Source organism: Rhinolophus hipposideros (assembly GCF_964194185.1).
Source record: "Rhinolophus hipposideros genome assembly, chromosome: 23".
Classification (NCBI taxonomy): domain Eukaryota; kingdom Metazoa; phylum Chordata; class Mammalia; order Chiroptera; family Rhinolophidae; genus Rhinolophus; species Rhinolophus hipposideros.
The window spans coordinates 17,472,002-17,486,667 of record NC_138069.1 but is presented as its reverse complement, the minus strand read 5'-3'; the positions used below and the strand labels follow the sequence as shown (position 1 = coordinate 17,486,667).

The 14,666-nt window shown below is 43.1% G+C and overlaps 1 protein-coding gene across 5 annotated transcripts in view; it reads left to right on the top strand.

The window, feature by feature from the left end:
* The window catches only part of FGF1 (fibroblast growth factor 1), a 92,094-nt gene extending 78,115 nt beyond the window's left edge, over positions 1–13,979 (top strand). For 2 of the 5 annotated variants that reach the window (XM_081035085.1, XM_081035084.1), the window contains 2 exons: positions 5,682–5,785; positions 9,996–13,321. In XM_081035085.1, coding sequence (XP_080891211.1) covers positions 5,682–5,785; positions 9,996–10,187 — 296 coding nt within the window. In that variant the 3' untranslated portion in view covers positions 10,188–13,321. Of the gene's footprint in view, positions 1–5,681; positions 5,786–9,992 lie in introns of all 5 variants that reach the window. The other 3 variants (XM_081035083.1, XM_081035082.1, XM_081035081.1) reach the window with 2 other exon arrangements.
* The last annotated feature ends 687 nt before the right edge of the window (positions 13,980–14,666 follow it).

Sequence of the window (14,666 nt, the reverse complement as noted above, 5' to 3'; positions counted from 1 at the left end):
GAAGACTCACCGTTATGGAAACTTATGTTCAGGACTACATGGTCCCTGGGGTCAAGCCTGAGCTGGGTCATAGAACATCGCGGGGTTATCAGGAACAAGAAACGGAAGTCTTGGCCAGCTCTGAGTGTTTGCCCACTGACTAAAACCCAGGCTTCCTAAGTCAACCATCTCCTGAAAAGTACAAAGGAGAATTCCAACAACACCAGCACCCCATCATCCAGAGTTGCCAGTGTTACCAGCCAGCTGTTCTTGCCTTAGAATTGTGTTTTTAAAGAAATGAAGAGTTTGCATGCAGGAAAATTGCCTCCACGCCCCTCTCTAGTCTTAAAACTTCCTCATCCTCCCCAGAGCAGCCACGGGAGTAAATTTTGTCTGTTTCTAGGGCACATTTTTAATATTTTACTCCTTATATATTCATGAGCTATGCACATTGTTTTGTGTTTTTTACAAAATCTTCATCAACGATTTACTCTAAATATTCCTTTGTAATTTTCTCTTTTCACTGTATGTTATTTTCTGCTTTTCTTTGAAAGTATACATATACGAGTATGTATATATAAATATACATATAGATATGAGAGAGAAAGGGACAGTGTCTTGTTATACTTGTGCACTTTTGTTTGCTCTTAGCTCAGAAACAAGTGGGTTTTTTGCTGTTGTTTTGCATTATCATTCGTAGGGTAGTCTGCACCCCTAACTGGGAATGAGCCCTGAAGGCAGGACCTTTGTCTGGCATTGAGCTCAATCCCCAGCACACAACAGACAGTCAATGAATGCCTGTTAACTGAATGGCCTTCCCCAAGGCTCCAAGAGAGAGGAGCTCCTGCTTCAGCCAGGCTGTGGACCAGCTCCTCTCTCTGTGTGTGAGCCCCTTTCTCATGCTCTCTCCTTCCCACTCTTCCTCAGCGGCAGCTGCAGGAGGATGCAGGTTTGGAAACCAGGAATGAAGTCACAGTAGGGAGTTGGACACCTAGTCGGTTACACGAGCAGCTCAGGCTGGGTGTTACTCCTTCCTGCCAGCTCTGCTTGGAGAAGGATATATGTTTAGGAAACTTAGCCAGAAAGAAATCCAGTGAAAATGAGCTATGAAACTTGGACATCCTGGAGAAATAATATTTACAGAGGAAACTCTTGAGACGAACTCTCACCAGTGTAACAAGCCGGGTGTTGGGGCTCATGGCCGAGAACGGAATCCTGTGCCAAGCAGCCCTTGCTCATGTTTCCCTCCATGAGGCTTTGACACAGCCAAGAGGGGACTCCACAGACGGCACACTTACTTACCCCCATAGCAAGATGAATGGCAACTATTTAAGACATAGAACAGAAATGAACTAGGAAGTGAAAAGCTCTACACAAATCTTCCTCGGTGAAAATGAGGTGTCAGTGTAGGTTCATCAGTCATAACAAATGGACCCCTCCAGTGGGGAATGATGACAATGTGGGAGAGGGGAGGTGTGGTGAGGGGTGCAGGGAGGCCAGGTGGCAAATCTCTGTACCTTCCCCTCAATTTTGCTGGGAACCTAAAACTGCTCTAAAAACTAAAGTCTATTTTAAGAAAAACATTGTAAGACAACTTTAAGAAAAAAATCTTTGATTACCTAAAAGGATTTGCCCTTTGGGATTTCCGTTGCACCTACAATGTGTTTGATTAAATTCCCACATCTAGGGGCGGTCGATGGGAAAAAGTCCCAGGGAACTAACATCACATCATTCCATGGCTACAGAAGGGATCCTGGATGACCATCTGCTATCTTGCACATGTCTGACCTTGAACACAAGGGAGTCCAACAAGGGGAGTGAGTTTGGCTTGATTTGGACCAATGTTTCCCAAACTGGAGCCCAAGGTATTGTGTGAAAGAGAGGAAAAGGCAGGATACTTGGAATGCCCAAACCTGGGTTCTGGTCATGGTTTTGCCCCTGATCATAACTTGGGTAAGACAATCTCTCGCCAAGCTTCAGTCTTCTCACTGGTAGGACAGAACCAGGACCATTTCATCCAGGGAATGCTGTGAGGAGTGATGAGGTCACCTAAGCACAGTGGAAATGATAGTACCGCGCTCTTGCCATGCATTAGATCATTTAATCCCCACAGCAACCCCACGAAGCAGGTACTATCATTATAGATAAGAAAACTGAGGTAAACAACTTGCTCAATGATCAAGCCTGGATTTATCTTCACACAGTTTGATTCTGGAGCCTACACTCTAATTTTACGCTATTTATATGAAGATCAAAACTATCATAGGTGATCCATAAATGGTTATCCCCTTCCTTTGGTCTGTCTTAATCATACAGGATTATGCTGAAAAATTGATAGAAAAAAATGTATGAGGAAGTTCTATGAAAACACAGAGCATTTAAAACAAAACAGCTGTCCTGAGGTAAATTCACATACCATACAATTTACTGATTTAAAGTATACCATTCAGTGGGTTTCCTTATATTCAGAGTTGTGCAATCATCTCCACAATAGATTTTAGAGCATTTCATCACCCCAAAAAGAAACCCTATGCTTCTTAACCCTGTGCTTCTCTCCCCCATCCTCTTCTCAGTCCCTGGGTACCACTCATCTACTTTCAGTGTCGATGGGTTTACCAATTCTTGACATTTCATTTAAATGGAGTCACAAAATATGTGGACTTTTGTGACTGGTTTCTTTCGCTTAACCATGTTTTCAAGGTTCATCCATGTTGTAGTGGAGATCAAAACTTTATTCCTTTTTATTGCTGAATAATAGTCTATTATATACAGCATTGTTACTAAGTGTATTTACTTGCTTTACAGACTGATAGAGCTGGAAAGAAAACTTTAGAGACTGAATCCAAACCCCTGTCATTTTACTGATAAGCAGACTGTGGCCCAGAGGTTAAATAGCCTGGCCAAGGTCACCCAGAAGGTTGGTGGCAGGTCCCAGCCTTGAGCTTTACAACTCTCAACTTGTTCCCATCTTACTTTACTCCACGAGGCGATACTGGAAATATAATTCAAGGAGTACAGCTTATTGATGACGGGCCAGCAGAATCACCTCTGCAAATATTAGCCTAACATCATTCACACAGCAAGTATATACTGACTGTCCCTGGAGGGCAGGGCACTGTGTGGGGTGATGGAGGCCTAAGATGGGGAGGACAGACCAGATCCCTGCCCTTTCTCCCAAACGCACATTCTCCAGGGGAGGCGGAAATAAATGACTAAACCACTAAGTGATAAAAATAATTGTACTTTGTAGAAATTGCCATGGAGGAAACAAACAAGGGGCTGAGAAAGACGCTAACATGGGGACCAGGATGTCATTGGCAGGGTGCTGAGGTGGGAGTAGTGGTAAAGGGACCTACTGTGCAGACAGCTGTATTGTAGGTACTTGGTGGAACAGGTCTCTCTGACGAGGGGTGTTTAGGCTGAGGTCAGCAGGCGGAGAAGGACCAACTTTGTGAGCATCAACAGGAAGAAGGTGCCAGACAGAGGGTAGAGCACATGCAAATGTCCTGCGGTGGGAGAGAGCTTGGTGTGTTGAAGGAATTGAATGGCTGGCGTAGTGACTGAGTGAGCAATGGGTGTGATTTGAGGCTAGGACCAGGGAAGGCCCACATCACCATGGAGGCCCTTTGCCCTGTTCTCTCCGAGCTAACCGAAGTGAAGAGGACCTGTGGGGAAAGTGATCGGGGGCTTCCAGTTTCCTTCCTATGAATTAGATAAACTCCACTTACCACAGAAGGCTAGAGGGGGCCCTGAGTCTCTGGAGCCAAGACTTCCAAGGACAGAAGAATTGTATCTTCAATAAGGGTGATAGAACTATGCATTCCTCTTGGGATGAATCAGAAGATAAGGAATCAGAAGCGGGAAATGAGAAGACACAGGCATACTCCTAGGGAAGTGGTTAAATGGTTATGGTACATCCACATCATGGACCACAGTTCAACGGGCAAAAAGAACAACGTTAACTCAGTAACGAATTGGAACGATCTCCAATTAGTTGTTAAGAAAACAAAACAAAACAAAAAACAATGTGCAGAATTATATATATAGTATCTTACCATTTGTATTTTAAAAACGCGGAAGGGATAATGTGTTTGCTCATATATGCATAAAATCCATTTAGAAGGATACACATAAAATATATCTAAGAGGGTTTTGCTTGTTTGTCCCCCAGAGAATGGTGCTCTGGGTGCTCTGGGAGGATGGACAGGGTTTCATCGTTTCTGTTTACCACTGTATCCCTACCAGTTGCCAGTGGGAGGTGGGAGAGAGACTTTTCACTGTTTCCTCTTATTTTTTCCAAGTTTGAAACATGGGAATATATTTCCTATTCAAAGAAATTATATAAAAAATGGAAATGAAGAAAAAGCAGTGAGGTGTCTAGATGTGCCAACTAAAGCCCTGTGTCCCCCCTGACTCTGATAAAGCTGACTCTTAGAGAGGTCAGCTCACCTCCTGAGGAACTACTGAGTGATCACTGGTCCGTGGTCTAGATTTCACTCCCAGTCATAATGATGCTTGTGACAGTCTGGTGACCAAGGAAACTGTCCAGAAAAATCCAATATTATCTTTGATTCCAAAAAGGTGAACCGTCAAAGCATTTCCCTCCAGAACCACCCTGGGGAGAATGAGCAAATGAATAATTATCAAATGGGTATCGGACTCCAATGAGATTTCCAGCAATGGGCAAGGCAGCTTGGGAGTATCCAGTCAGCGCAAATGGGGAGAATGTAACTCAGGGTAACTCACATCCTTGACCTCAACCTTGAGGTTTCTCAACCTCAGCACTAGTGACTTTCGGGCTGAATAATTCTTTGCTGTGAAGGGCTGCCCTGACCATTGTAGAATGTTTAGAAGCATGCCTCACTTTGACCTGTTAGATGCCAATAGCACCATCCCACTCCAGCGGGGACAACCAAAAATGTCTCCAGACATGGCCAAATGTCCCCCGAAGAACAAAACTGCCCCCAGGTGAGAACAACTGTTCCTATCCCTGCATTTCCAGGTGAATGCTTCATTTTCCCAGTCAGAAGCCAGGGTTTCCCCTTTGTCTCTACCCAGTCGGGTTGCCACAGAGGTTGGGGGCTGACTGAACTTCTCTGTGAGTGAGTTGTTCCTTGATTTTCAGATGTGCCAACCAATCCAACTTCCTGGGAACGTCTTCTATCTGGGAAAATAACACTATCAGGTTTTGGAAAATAACAATCTGTTGATGAGAAAGACTATCCCAGGCCTAGAAGGCCCAGGTTGTAAAAAGTCACCCCCAAGGCAGGTTGATAACTAAAGCAGAATACACCCAGGCTGTCGAGTCGCCCACTCTTCAGCACCCCACGGTCGCTGGGACCACGGAGCCCAGAGAAATGAATGCCACTTCCACCCGTGATTATTTCCCTCCAGGTGAAAGAGAAAGGAGTGAGGTGCTGTGACCATGCACGGGGTCATTTTGTAAGAAACAGAGGGACGGGTGGGCATGCCTGCTTCATCTCGCCTTCTCTCAAGAACATAATTCCCAACGAGCAGAGCTTTCTTTGGAGGGCAAAGAAAAAGGAACTGTATTTCTATGTTTTGATTAATCTGAGGTTCATCCTTGAGGGCTCTGTGAAATGAATGAGCAGAATTTTCCGTGGCTAACTGTCCTGGCCGCCAGGCCCTACTGGCAAAGACCTAGTGTTTATTTACTTTTGCTCGTGTTATTTTTATTTCAGTTCAGCTGCAGCTCAGCGCGGAAAGCGTGGGGGAGGTGTATATAAAGAGCACCGAGAGTGGCCAGTACTTGGCCATGGACTCCGACGGGCTTTTGTACGGCTCAGTAAGTATGAGGCTGACAAGCTTCCAGACTCCGCCAAGGTTTGAGGTTTCCAAAAATCTTGTTACGTTGAGTGATACAAATTATAAAGCAACAATTAGTCTCTGTTTGTTATTTTTTCCAGTAGGATTCCCACCCTCTACCCTGCTTTATTTTAGGCACACACATAAAAGAGTTTCTTGTGGTATTCTCTCAAAATACTCAAACGTATTATCACACACACAAAGAGGAGACATTGATTGAAATTTTGGTAACTCATCCGTCACTCATTTCAGAATACCTGGTCCTGCTTCACTCATTCATTCCAAGACTGTTTCTTGAGCACCTACCACATGCTATAGGTGTGTCCCCTGTGCTTTTTACAAAAACTACAGAGCCCAGATTCCAGTCATTGATATGTCACACGTAAACTTTGAAAATAGCCCTTTTATTCTAGAAGGGGCACCTAAAAGGATAAAAAATTTAATAACTTAATTTAACAACCATTTGCCAAATACCTCCTGTGTCTAAGTACAGGTAGGTACTGAAAGGGATATAAAGATAAATCAGCCACATCCCTACTCTTGAGAAGCAGTCAAAGAGTTTAGTCAGTAGCTAAAACCTCCACATGGTCTCTCTCCATCCCTCTCACAGTTAATTTATGTAGGTTTAACTCTGCATATGCTGGTCTTTGAGAGAAAAGGATAGAAATACTAATAGAAGCGATCTGACTTTGCCACTACTGGTATCTCTGGGAAAAGATTTGACTAGAAAGAGAGCTGAAGGCAATGGCCCCGGGTTTGAAATTATTTCTGGATTTCAATGATCCTTTCTCTACATCCTGACAACTAATAATTAAGGCTTAGCTATAATTCACAGCCAAAGCCAAACCCCTTTCTTCCCTTTTAGGAAGATGTAGGCCTATAAAAAGGCAGCCAGAAGGGTGATTTTAGTCTGGAGATCTTTTTCACTTCTATCAAATTGCCAAGTGGCAGTGGGTACAGGAAATGCTCTCTTGAAACTGTAACCTCAGCCAGAGTTTGGGACATGAACACAATTCAGTATCTTTCATGCTCCCACTAGGGGACAGGAGATGGATCACCAGAGTCATAGGTAGCCCCTAGTAGGCTGTTTGCTGAAATATGGATCAAGTGGGACCATGTCAAAGGGTTTGGAGCTAGGCAGTGACTGCTTCATAGGGAGTAGACTTTTTTTTTTTTTAAGTGGTTTTTCCCATTGGTAATAAAACCAATTGACCAAGGAATCCTTCAGTCTCAGGCTCATAACTGAATCTCATGCTTCTGCCACTTTGGCAAGTTACTCGCCCACTCTGAACTTTATCTGAAATGAGAATCGTAATGGAGAGGGGCTACCAGCATCCGGGGCTTAAGAGACACAACGAACAGAAGCCGTCCACCAGCGTGGCTGGCACGACAAGGCACTCCGTCCACCGTAGCTATGAAACAAATAACCAGTTTCTACATCCCTGACCCTCATGATTTCTTAGGTTACATTTTTATGGCTTTTCCTCCTTTAAATTACTTGTGATGTTTATTATAACTTTCTTTTACTTATATAAAAGTACTGGGGGAGAACCCCCCCAAATCTGATTTCCTCTAGGCTCCAAACACCCCCTTCTCCCACCATTGTCTTGGCCATCACTGTAGTTCACCTGATTCAGAGGGTGGTCTAATATATTATGCCTAGTCATTTATATATTTACCTATTGACAAAGATAAGTTCTAAAATATCTCAGAGTTCTTAACCGATTTTAGGTATCAATCCATCTTGATACAAATTTGTGTCTGTGCGTGTGGAAAAGACATTGATTAAAAAAATAAGTTTGAAAGGCTATATACTAAAACATTAATCTATTTATCTATGGGGGTAGTAAATGGCTAATTTTATAATATGTGAATGCCTTGTTATATTTTCCAAATTTTCTACAGTGGGTAGATGTCACCTATGTAATTGGGAGGAAAGCATGCTAAATATAAAAAAAGAAAATAATTAATACAATAGTTATGAATCAACTGTTAACCTCCAGGCCTTGGCATTGCTCCAAATGGGTAACGAGCTGACAAATCCTGGTTGGGGGGCAGACATAGCACTTCCGATCCGGCCTGCTGACTCACCTCTGACTCAGTCATTCTGTGTGTGTCTCCTGCTGTAGTGTAATAGAGACCTCAGGCAGGGAACGTGGCCATGCTCAGCTTGGTCAGAGAACACAGGCTTGACGCCCACTGAGGGGCGTCATGGGGTGAGCCCTCCTTACAGGCAGTGGGCAACCCACACAGGTCCAAAACTGCTGACCTCCCCCCACCCCTGACAATGTGCATCAACCACTACTGTCTGGATTAGTTCCTTTAGGAGCAGCAGTCATCCAATTAAATATTGCATGTATGTCCCATCTTATTGTCAAATGACCCAGTGTCTCACCCAGTTGTCACTGCACTAGACTACAAATGAATAAGCAACAGCATACTTCCTGTTACAGAGCTCCTTATTTATCAAAGATAGCAGTATTGCGTGCTTTGCATGATGTCAAGAATCAAATTAAATTCACCACCTCACTGGAGAGCACCGATGATTTGCAAGGTTCTATGTTTAGGGGTATACAGAAAGCTGACACGATTCCATCTTCCCTCAGCAGGGCTGACAGTCTAATAGACAAACAAATAGAGAAAAATGAACAATAGGATTGGAAACCACCAGAAAGGGACCCAACAAACACTGTGTATGAAGAGATCATATAGAGACCACATAACTTGGAACTGGAGCAAAGTCAATATGCAACATAAGTATGTTAATACACCTAACTGCTTTATGTCCAAATAGAAAAAATGTATTCTAAAATCTTGACAAATAGAAAGTTCAAATAACTGAGGTTCCTCCCACTCTCTAACAGATGAATTCCAGGCAAAAAAATTGTTGGTACATTTTTTTAAAGTAACCACCCTATTTAATATGTTGTAGCTATCTTTCTAGCTTAATAAATTTACAGCTACTTTGGATTCCACTGTATTTGGATGTGCCACTATCCACTTAACCAGTCAGCTTTCCATGGATATTAAGGTTGCTTCCAGTTTGTTACCATGAGATCCATAGACCATCCTCGAAAACACAGTTTTACACTTGCTCACCTATCTCCTAAGGGTCAGTTCCTAGAAGTGAAATTGCTGGGTCAAAGGTAATGCATAGTTGAAATTCTGATAATATTGCCAAACTACCCTCAGAAAGGTTTCACCAACACCAATTTATCTCACCAACAGTGCACGAAGCGTGCCTATTTCCTACACTCTAGCCAATACTAAAACTTGTAAATCTTTTTGCTCTTTGCAGATATTATCACCAACATATGTTAAATCATTTTTAATTTGCATTTTCTTGCTAGCAAAATTGACTGTTTTCATAGGCTTATTGCCCATTTTTAAAACAGCAGATATAGCGTGCCGTTTTGATAGCATTACAAGTCTATGTCTATATGGCTTTATTTATGTCTCTCTGCGTGGACGTACATAAAGATGTAAGGAAGATAACGTTCATCGCCTGTTGCCTGGATCTGGGTGGGTGAGCTTCGGGGTGTTTTCTTCGTGTTTTTTTTCTCAAGTTGTGATTTTTAAAAAGTACAATTCTTTTTTATAAGTAGCAAAACCTATTTTCAGTTTTAAAAGAACTTTAAGTTCCAGGATATATTTTATGCTAGTGAAAATTAGCAGGATGTGTGTGGGGGGGAAGGGGAGAGGGAGGAGGAAAAACAAATCACCAGGATGAAAAATACTATTAGTAGGTTTTCATTTATTCTTTACTTCCAAACTTAAAAGCCCCCACTGCATCACAGCCTCTTTTTACCTCTTTGGGACATTTTTCATGGTCATGCCTATGGGCCAGGCCTCTACAGGGACAAAAGGCCCAGCCCTGCCCTTCAGGCACTTAAAGTCATTTAGGATCTTCCCAGTGGGAGACTCTAGGGTCCTGTGGACAACAAACCGTAATTGCAAACAGTAACAGCAAATGTATGTTGAAGGCTCGTTATGTGCTGGGTCCCATTCTGCACCCTCATTACCACCCTCAGAAATAAGCTCCATTATTATCCCAATGTCACTGAAGAAGAAACTGAGGCAAAGAGAGCCTCAGTAACTTGCCCAGGGTCACACAGTGAGTAAGCAGACGAACCCCATGTGAAACCACTCACTAATAGTTCTACTCTGTTTTGGGTTTATCGTTTTAGCAGACACCAAATGAGGAATGTCTGTTCCTGGAAAGACTGGAGGAAAACCATTACAACACCTACACGTCCAAGAAGCACGCAGAAAAGAATTGGTTCGTTGGGCTCAAGAAGAATGGAAGCTGCAAGCGCGGTCCTCGGACTCACTATGGCCAGAAAGCAATCCTGTTTCTCCCCCTGCCAGTCTCCTCTGATTAAAGAAACCTCTTCTGGGTGCGGACCACTCCTGAGGAGCCTGAAGGGGTCCTCACTGGTTGACGCCAGATGTTCCCTTGACCATTGGCTGCGCTAACCCCTGGTCCACAGAGCCTGAATTTGTAGGCAATGCGCTTCTAAATGCCCAGTTCACTTTCTTGCAGAGCCCTTTACCCCAGCACAGTTTGGAACAGAGGGACCAAATTGCTTCTAGGGGCCAACTGGCTTGTCAGTCTGGGTCTGGTTTGGAGGTCCAGTTGCCTCCGGGCACCTGCTGCAGGCTGAGCCTCCCAATGCAAAGGTGGGGCCAAGAGAAGTGTGTTCAGGGAGCTGCCGAGTGGGTTGTTAGTAACTGTATACACTCCCTCTCCTGAGAAAACCCTGTGTGCGATTCCCCCAAACATCTGGCATGTCCCCCTTTCATCCTTTCAATTACCCACAAATATCAGCAGAGAAGCCACAGCCTGGTTAGAGGAAAGCAGCATTCCATGAGTAGAAACAGGGATGACGAAATGCCCTCTCAAGAACAGAAGGGATTAAAGTGGCAAGGGGAGACGTGACTCTGGCTTAGGAGGATGGGATCGCAAGGCAGAATAAATGAAGGACGGGAGGCTCAGCCCCAGAATACACGCAGAGCCTTGGAAGTCCTTACGATGCCTTGGCTTTCCCAAGGTTATTCAGCAGCAGGAAACCCTTGGATGATGTCAGGTGGACAGCATGAGAAGTGGGTTCTTGATCAAGGCAAGGACATGAGACGTTGGTAAACTCATTTGGGTCGAGGAGTGATGAAAAAGAAAGGAAAACAAGGGCTGAAGGTGTGTTATTCCCTATAGAGGATGATTCTAGCGATGAGAAGGAAAGACAAAGGGATGCCATTTGCTTTCTGGCCATGACGTGCGCTTGGCAACCAGAAAGCAGAGGCTTTGGGGTCCCAGGTCAGCGCTTAAAAATCACACAGGGAGCTCAGCTGAATGTAGATTTTGGTTCGGTGGGTCTGGGGTACAGTTTTTACGTTTGTAACTAGCTCCTAGGAGCTGCAGATGCTGCTGCCCTCCCCTTCCCCAGCCACCCTTTAAGTAGAAGTCCTGAAGAATGTCAGTCAAAGGAAGGTGGCTCAACCCCACTCACACCCTCTTGCTCCTCACCCTTAAAAACACTGTAGTGTTCGGGCAGCATCGGCAGAGTTATGCCTGTGTTAATTAAGGAGCATGGATTTCAGGGGCTTTGGCCCATTGCCTATAAAATGCCCATTTAGAAGATAAACAAAAACATACTTCAAAAATGTTAAACCCTCACAAACAGCTTTTCCCAAGAGCCCATTTGTGTCCCGATTACTTGCATAAATATGCTTCCTGCTTAAAGTAAACTTGACCCAAGTGGCTAGCAAATTAGAAACACCATTCATCTTTGACATATGATACTGTTGCCATGTAAAGGCCTTTAATAAGCCATGTAAATTTACTGTGAGACTGTAGGTTTTAATCACATTTAAAAATATATAGTTCCAAGGCTGTTGACCTGAGTATCCAGCCACTGAGAATGATAAGATACGATGTATAAGCTACTCAGTTATCTACTCCTTAGACTACATTTACCTGTAAAATTAGATTTTTCTTCATTTTGCACTGTGCCGTTAGAAATTTTTCTTTGAAAATGAGGACTCTTAAGCAATGGCAAGACAATTGTGGATAAAAACTGATGAGTGTTAGCTTATGTTTGATAAGGAATTGAAGGGATGGTTGATTTAAAAAACAATTCCTCAGTAATCGAACTGTCATATTGAGAATGGAAGAAAAATGATGATTTGTGAAAGTTCAAAGCAACAGTACAACTGAGGAACTTAACGACGTTAACACTGGTGAATAACACCATCCTGCGTTTCTACAACAAAACGATTCATAACTATGTTTGTTTTTGTAACTTGGATAAGGTGATTCTATTTTATATTAGTAAATCTTTGCAGGCAAGTTGGGGATAGTGCAGTGTGGTTTAACATCTCTTTACTACAAAGATTTGGCCAGAAAAAGGTACCCAGAGAGGAAATCCAAGATATTTATAATGGTCCATAATTTTTATGCATGAATCAAATTCAAGTATAACATTGGCCAAGAAAGCTTAAATACTGTTGCTAGCAGATGAGATGGAAGTCTGTGGTTTCTGAGACCCAAACACTAAAGAAGAAACACTACTGTGACGGTGACACCCTCAGACCAGTCATCATTTGTGTGTTTGTGCAATGAATATTTATGAAGTGCCCACTGTGTATCAGGCACTGTACTGGGTATTGGTGCCACGGAGAACCTTGTCTGTCTGGTTTGCTGCTGTATTCTCTCCCAGGGCATTAGATTTATGATGAAAGATGTGATGGATTCATTTCTTTCACTCAAGTAAAAACTGACTTCATAGGTTCCTGCTGAATAAACAGCAAGTCTCAGAAACCCAGGTTTTGGAAGAATTAGCAACCCCCAGCGTAAGATAAACCCCCATCAAAATGTCAGAGGATGTGGCAAGGTAAACCTAATGTTTTCAACTGTAGAACCGTGTCCGCTCAGAGGGACCACTTTCAAATCAGGAAGAGAGCCTGTCAGATCTGGTAAGAAGGAAGTGGTTGGCAGTTCCCCACTCCATTTGAAACATGCTCTCGTTCCTTAAACCTGGAACATTCCCGTTGCTCTCTCTCTTCCTCGAGTAAGTCTTGCAGCCATCTGCCTGTCACATGCCTCTCGTATGGGTTCATTTTCAGGCCAACCATGAGGAGCTACCTGACATGCTGTACAAAGCATCAGGAACATAGATGCTTTTGATTGTTTTCAATGTGCTGGTGGAGGTGGTAGTGATCTGTTTCCTTGGGGATGATAATAAAGGGATGATAACTAAAGGGATGATAATAAAGCCTTCTATGGCCAACAGTGTGTACTTACAAACACCGGCCAAAGCATCACGTGCTACTCAAGATCTGGTCCTTGCTTTGTGTCGGAGGTGATGGAGCCCAAGTCCTCAGCCTTGTAGAACATGACGCCAATGGGCTGCAAAGCAGAAGATCCTGTCATTTTACATCACTGTCTCTCTCTCTCTTTTTTTTTTTTGCACTTTACAAGTATTAATAAACTTTCCACTAATAGGTGATAATGTCTCTGAGTTTCTGAGCATCAAGGTGTCTTATCTTTCTATGGAAGGACCTCCCCCGGCATCCCTGCAGCCTGGCTGCTACACTTGTCATCAGATATGAGACTTTAAAGACTGATAGAAAAAGGTAAGATAGCAACATTTTTCATTTTGTTTGGAAACCGAAGTCAGTATTGGTGCTTTTCTAGGGATCCATTAGGGAAATAGATTCAGAAAATTTGCCCCCTGGAAAGCCAAGCACCGTAACTAACTCAGTTGACACTTTTTCGTCCTGGCATAAATCATGCAAAATTATGATACTATAGTGGAGTTGACCAGCTTGTGCTTAGACACAGATACTATGACCTGAAAGAAACGTCAAGGATTTATTTACAATTTCGAGTCAATGGTAAGAGTTGCATCTCTTGCATCTCAAGAGTCTTGAAGTGTGGCTCCAGGCTCCCATGTCATATTCTCTAAATTATCATCTTAAGCAACGTCCCTTTAAATAAACTCCTGAATCTTATGACTTCCTGTTCTTAGGAGAAAGTACACTGCTGCCTAGACATCATGGCAGACTCAGATCACACACATGCACACATGCATTTACACGTGCACGTTTATACTCACACATGTATGCGCACCAATAAAAAACAGTTGGGCAGTGTTTGCTCACTCTGCTAAATCCACAATCAATGCCTCTGTTTCCTTCTCAATTTGTCTACAGCAATATTTTGCTACTTTTTGGAGCTTGAGCCACACAAGAATGACATTTTCCAGTACATACACTCTCTTGTACATATATACAACTGAAACAAAAAATATCACAAAACTATATATATGAGATGCACTCAAATTTTTCTATTACATGCACTAAAAAAATGCTGGTCGAAATCAATTAAATTGGGTCATGATATTAATGGGTCACAACCAAACTTTGAAAACACTGGCTTAAAGCAACCATTCTCCATCCCAAAGACAAGACTCAATTAGAATCCAGTATTATGACATTCGTGTTTTTTCAAAGACACAGTTTGTTCTTGAAGAAAAAAGATAAGGGGACATTCTGTTACCCAGAAACCATCTGTTCTGAGGGCTTGGTGAATTCTTTTAGCTGGTTTGCTACTAACCATGCAGAATAAATGGAACCATGCAGATCCCATAAGCACCCACTCTTGCCTCCAATGCTAGTCTTAGTGGATTTCTGCTCTCAGAGCCCTGGGGAATTTGATCTCCCCTCCTTGGGAATTCTCATCACTTTGGGTCATTCCCTCCGTAAATCCCACAGTGTTCACATTCCTCTCTTGCCCCCTGAATTCCTACTTCCTATCCATTTCTACACAAGACTGAGCCAGGAAAAGGCTAGAAACCCAGCCC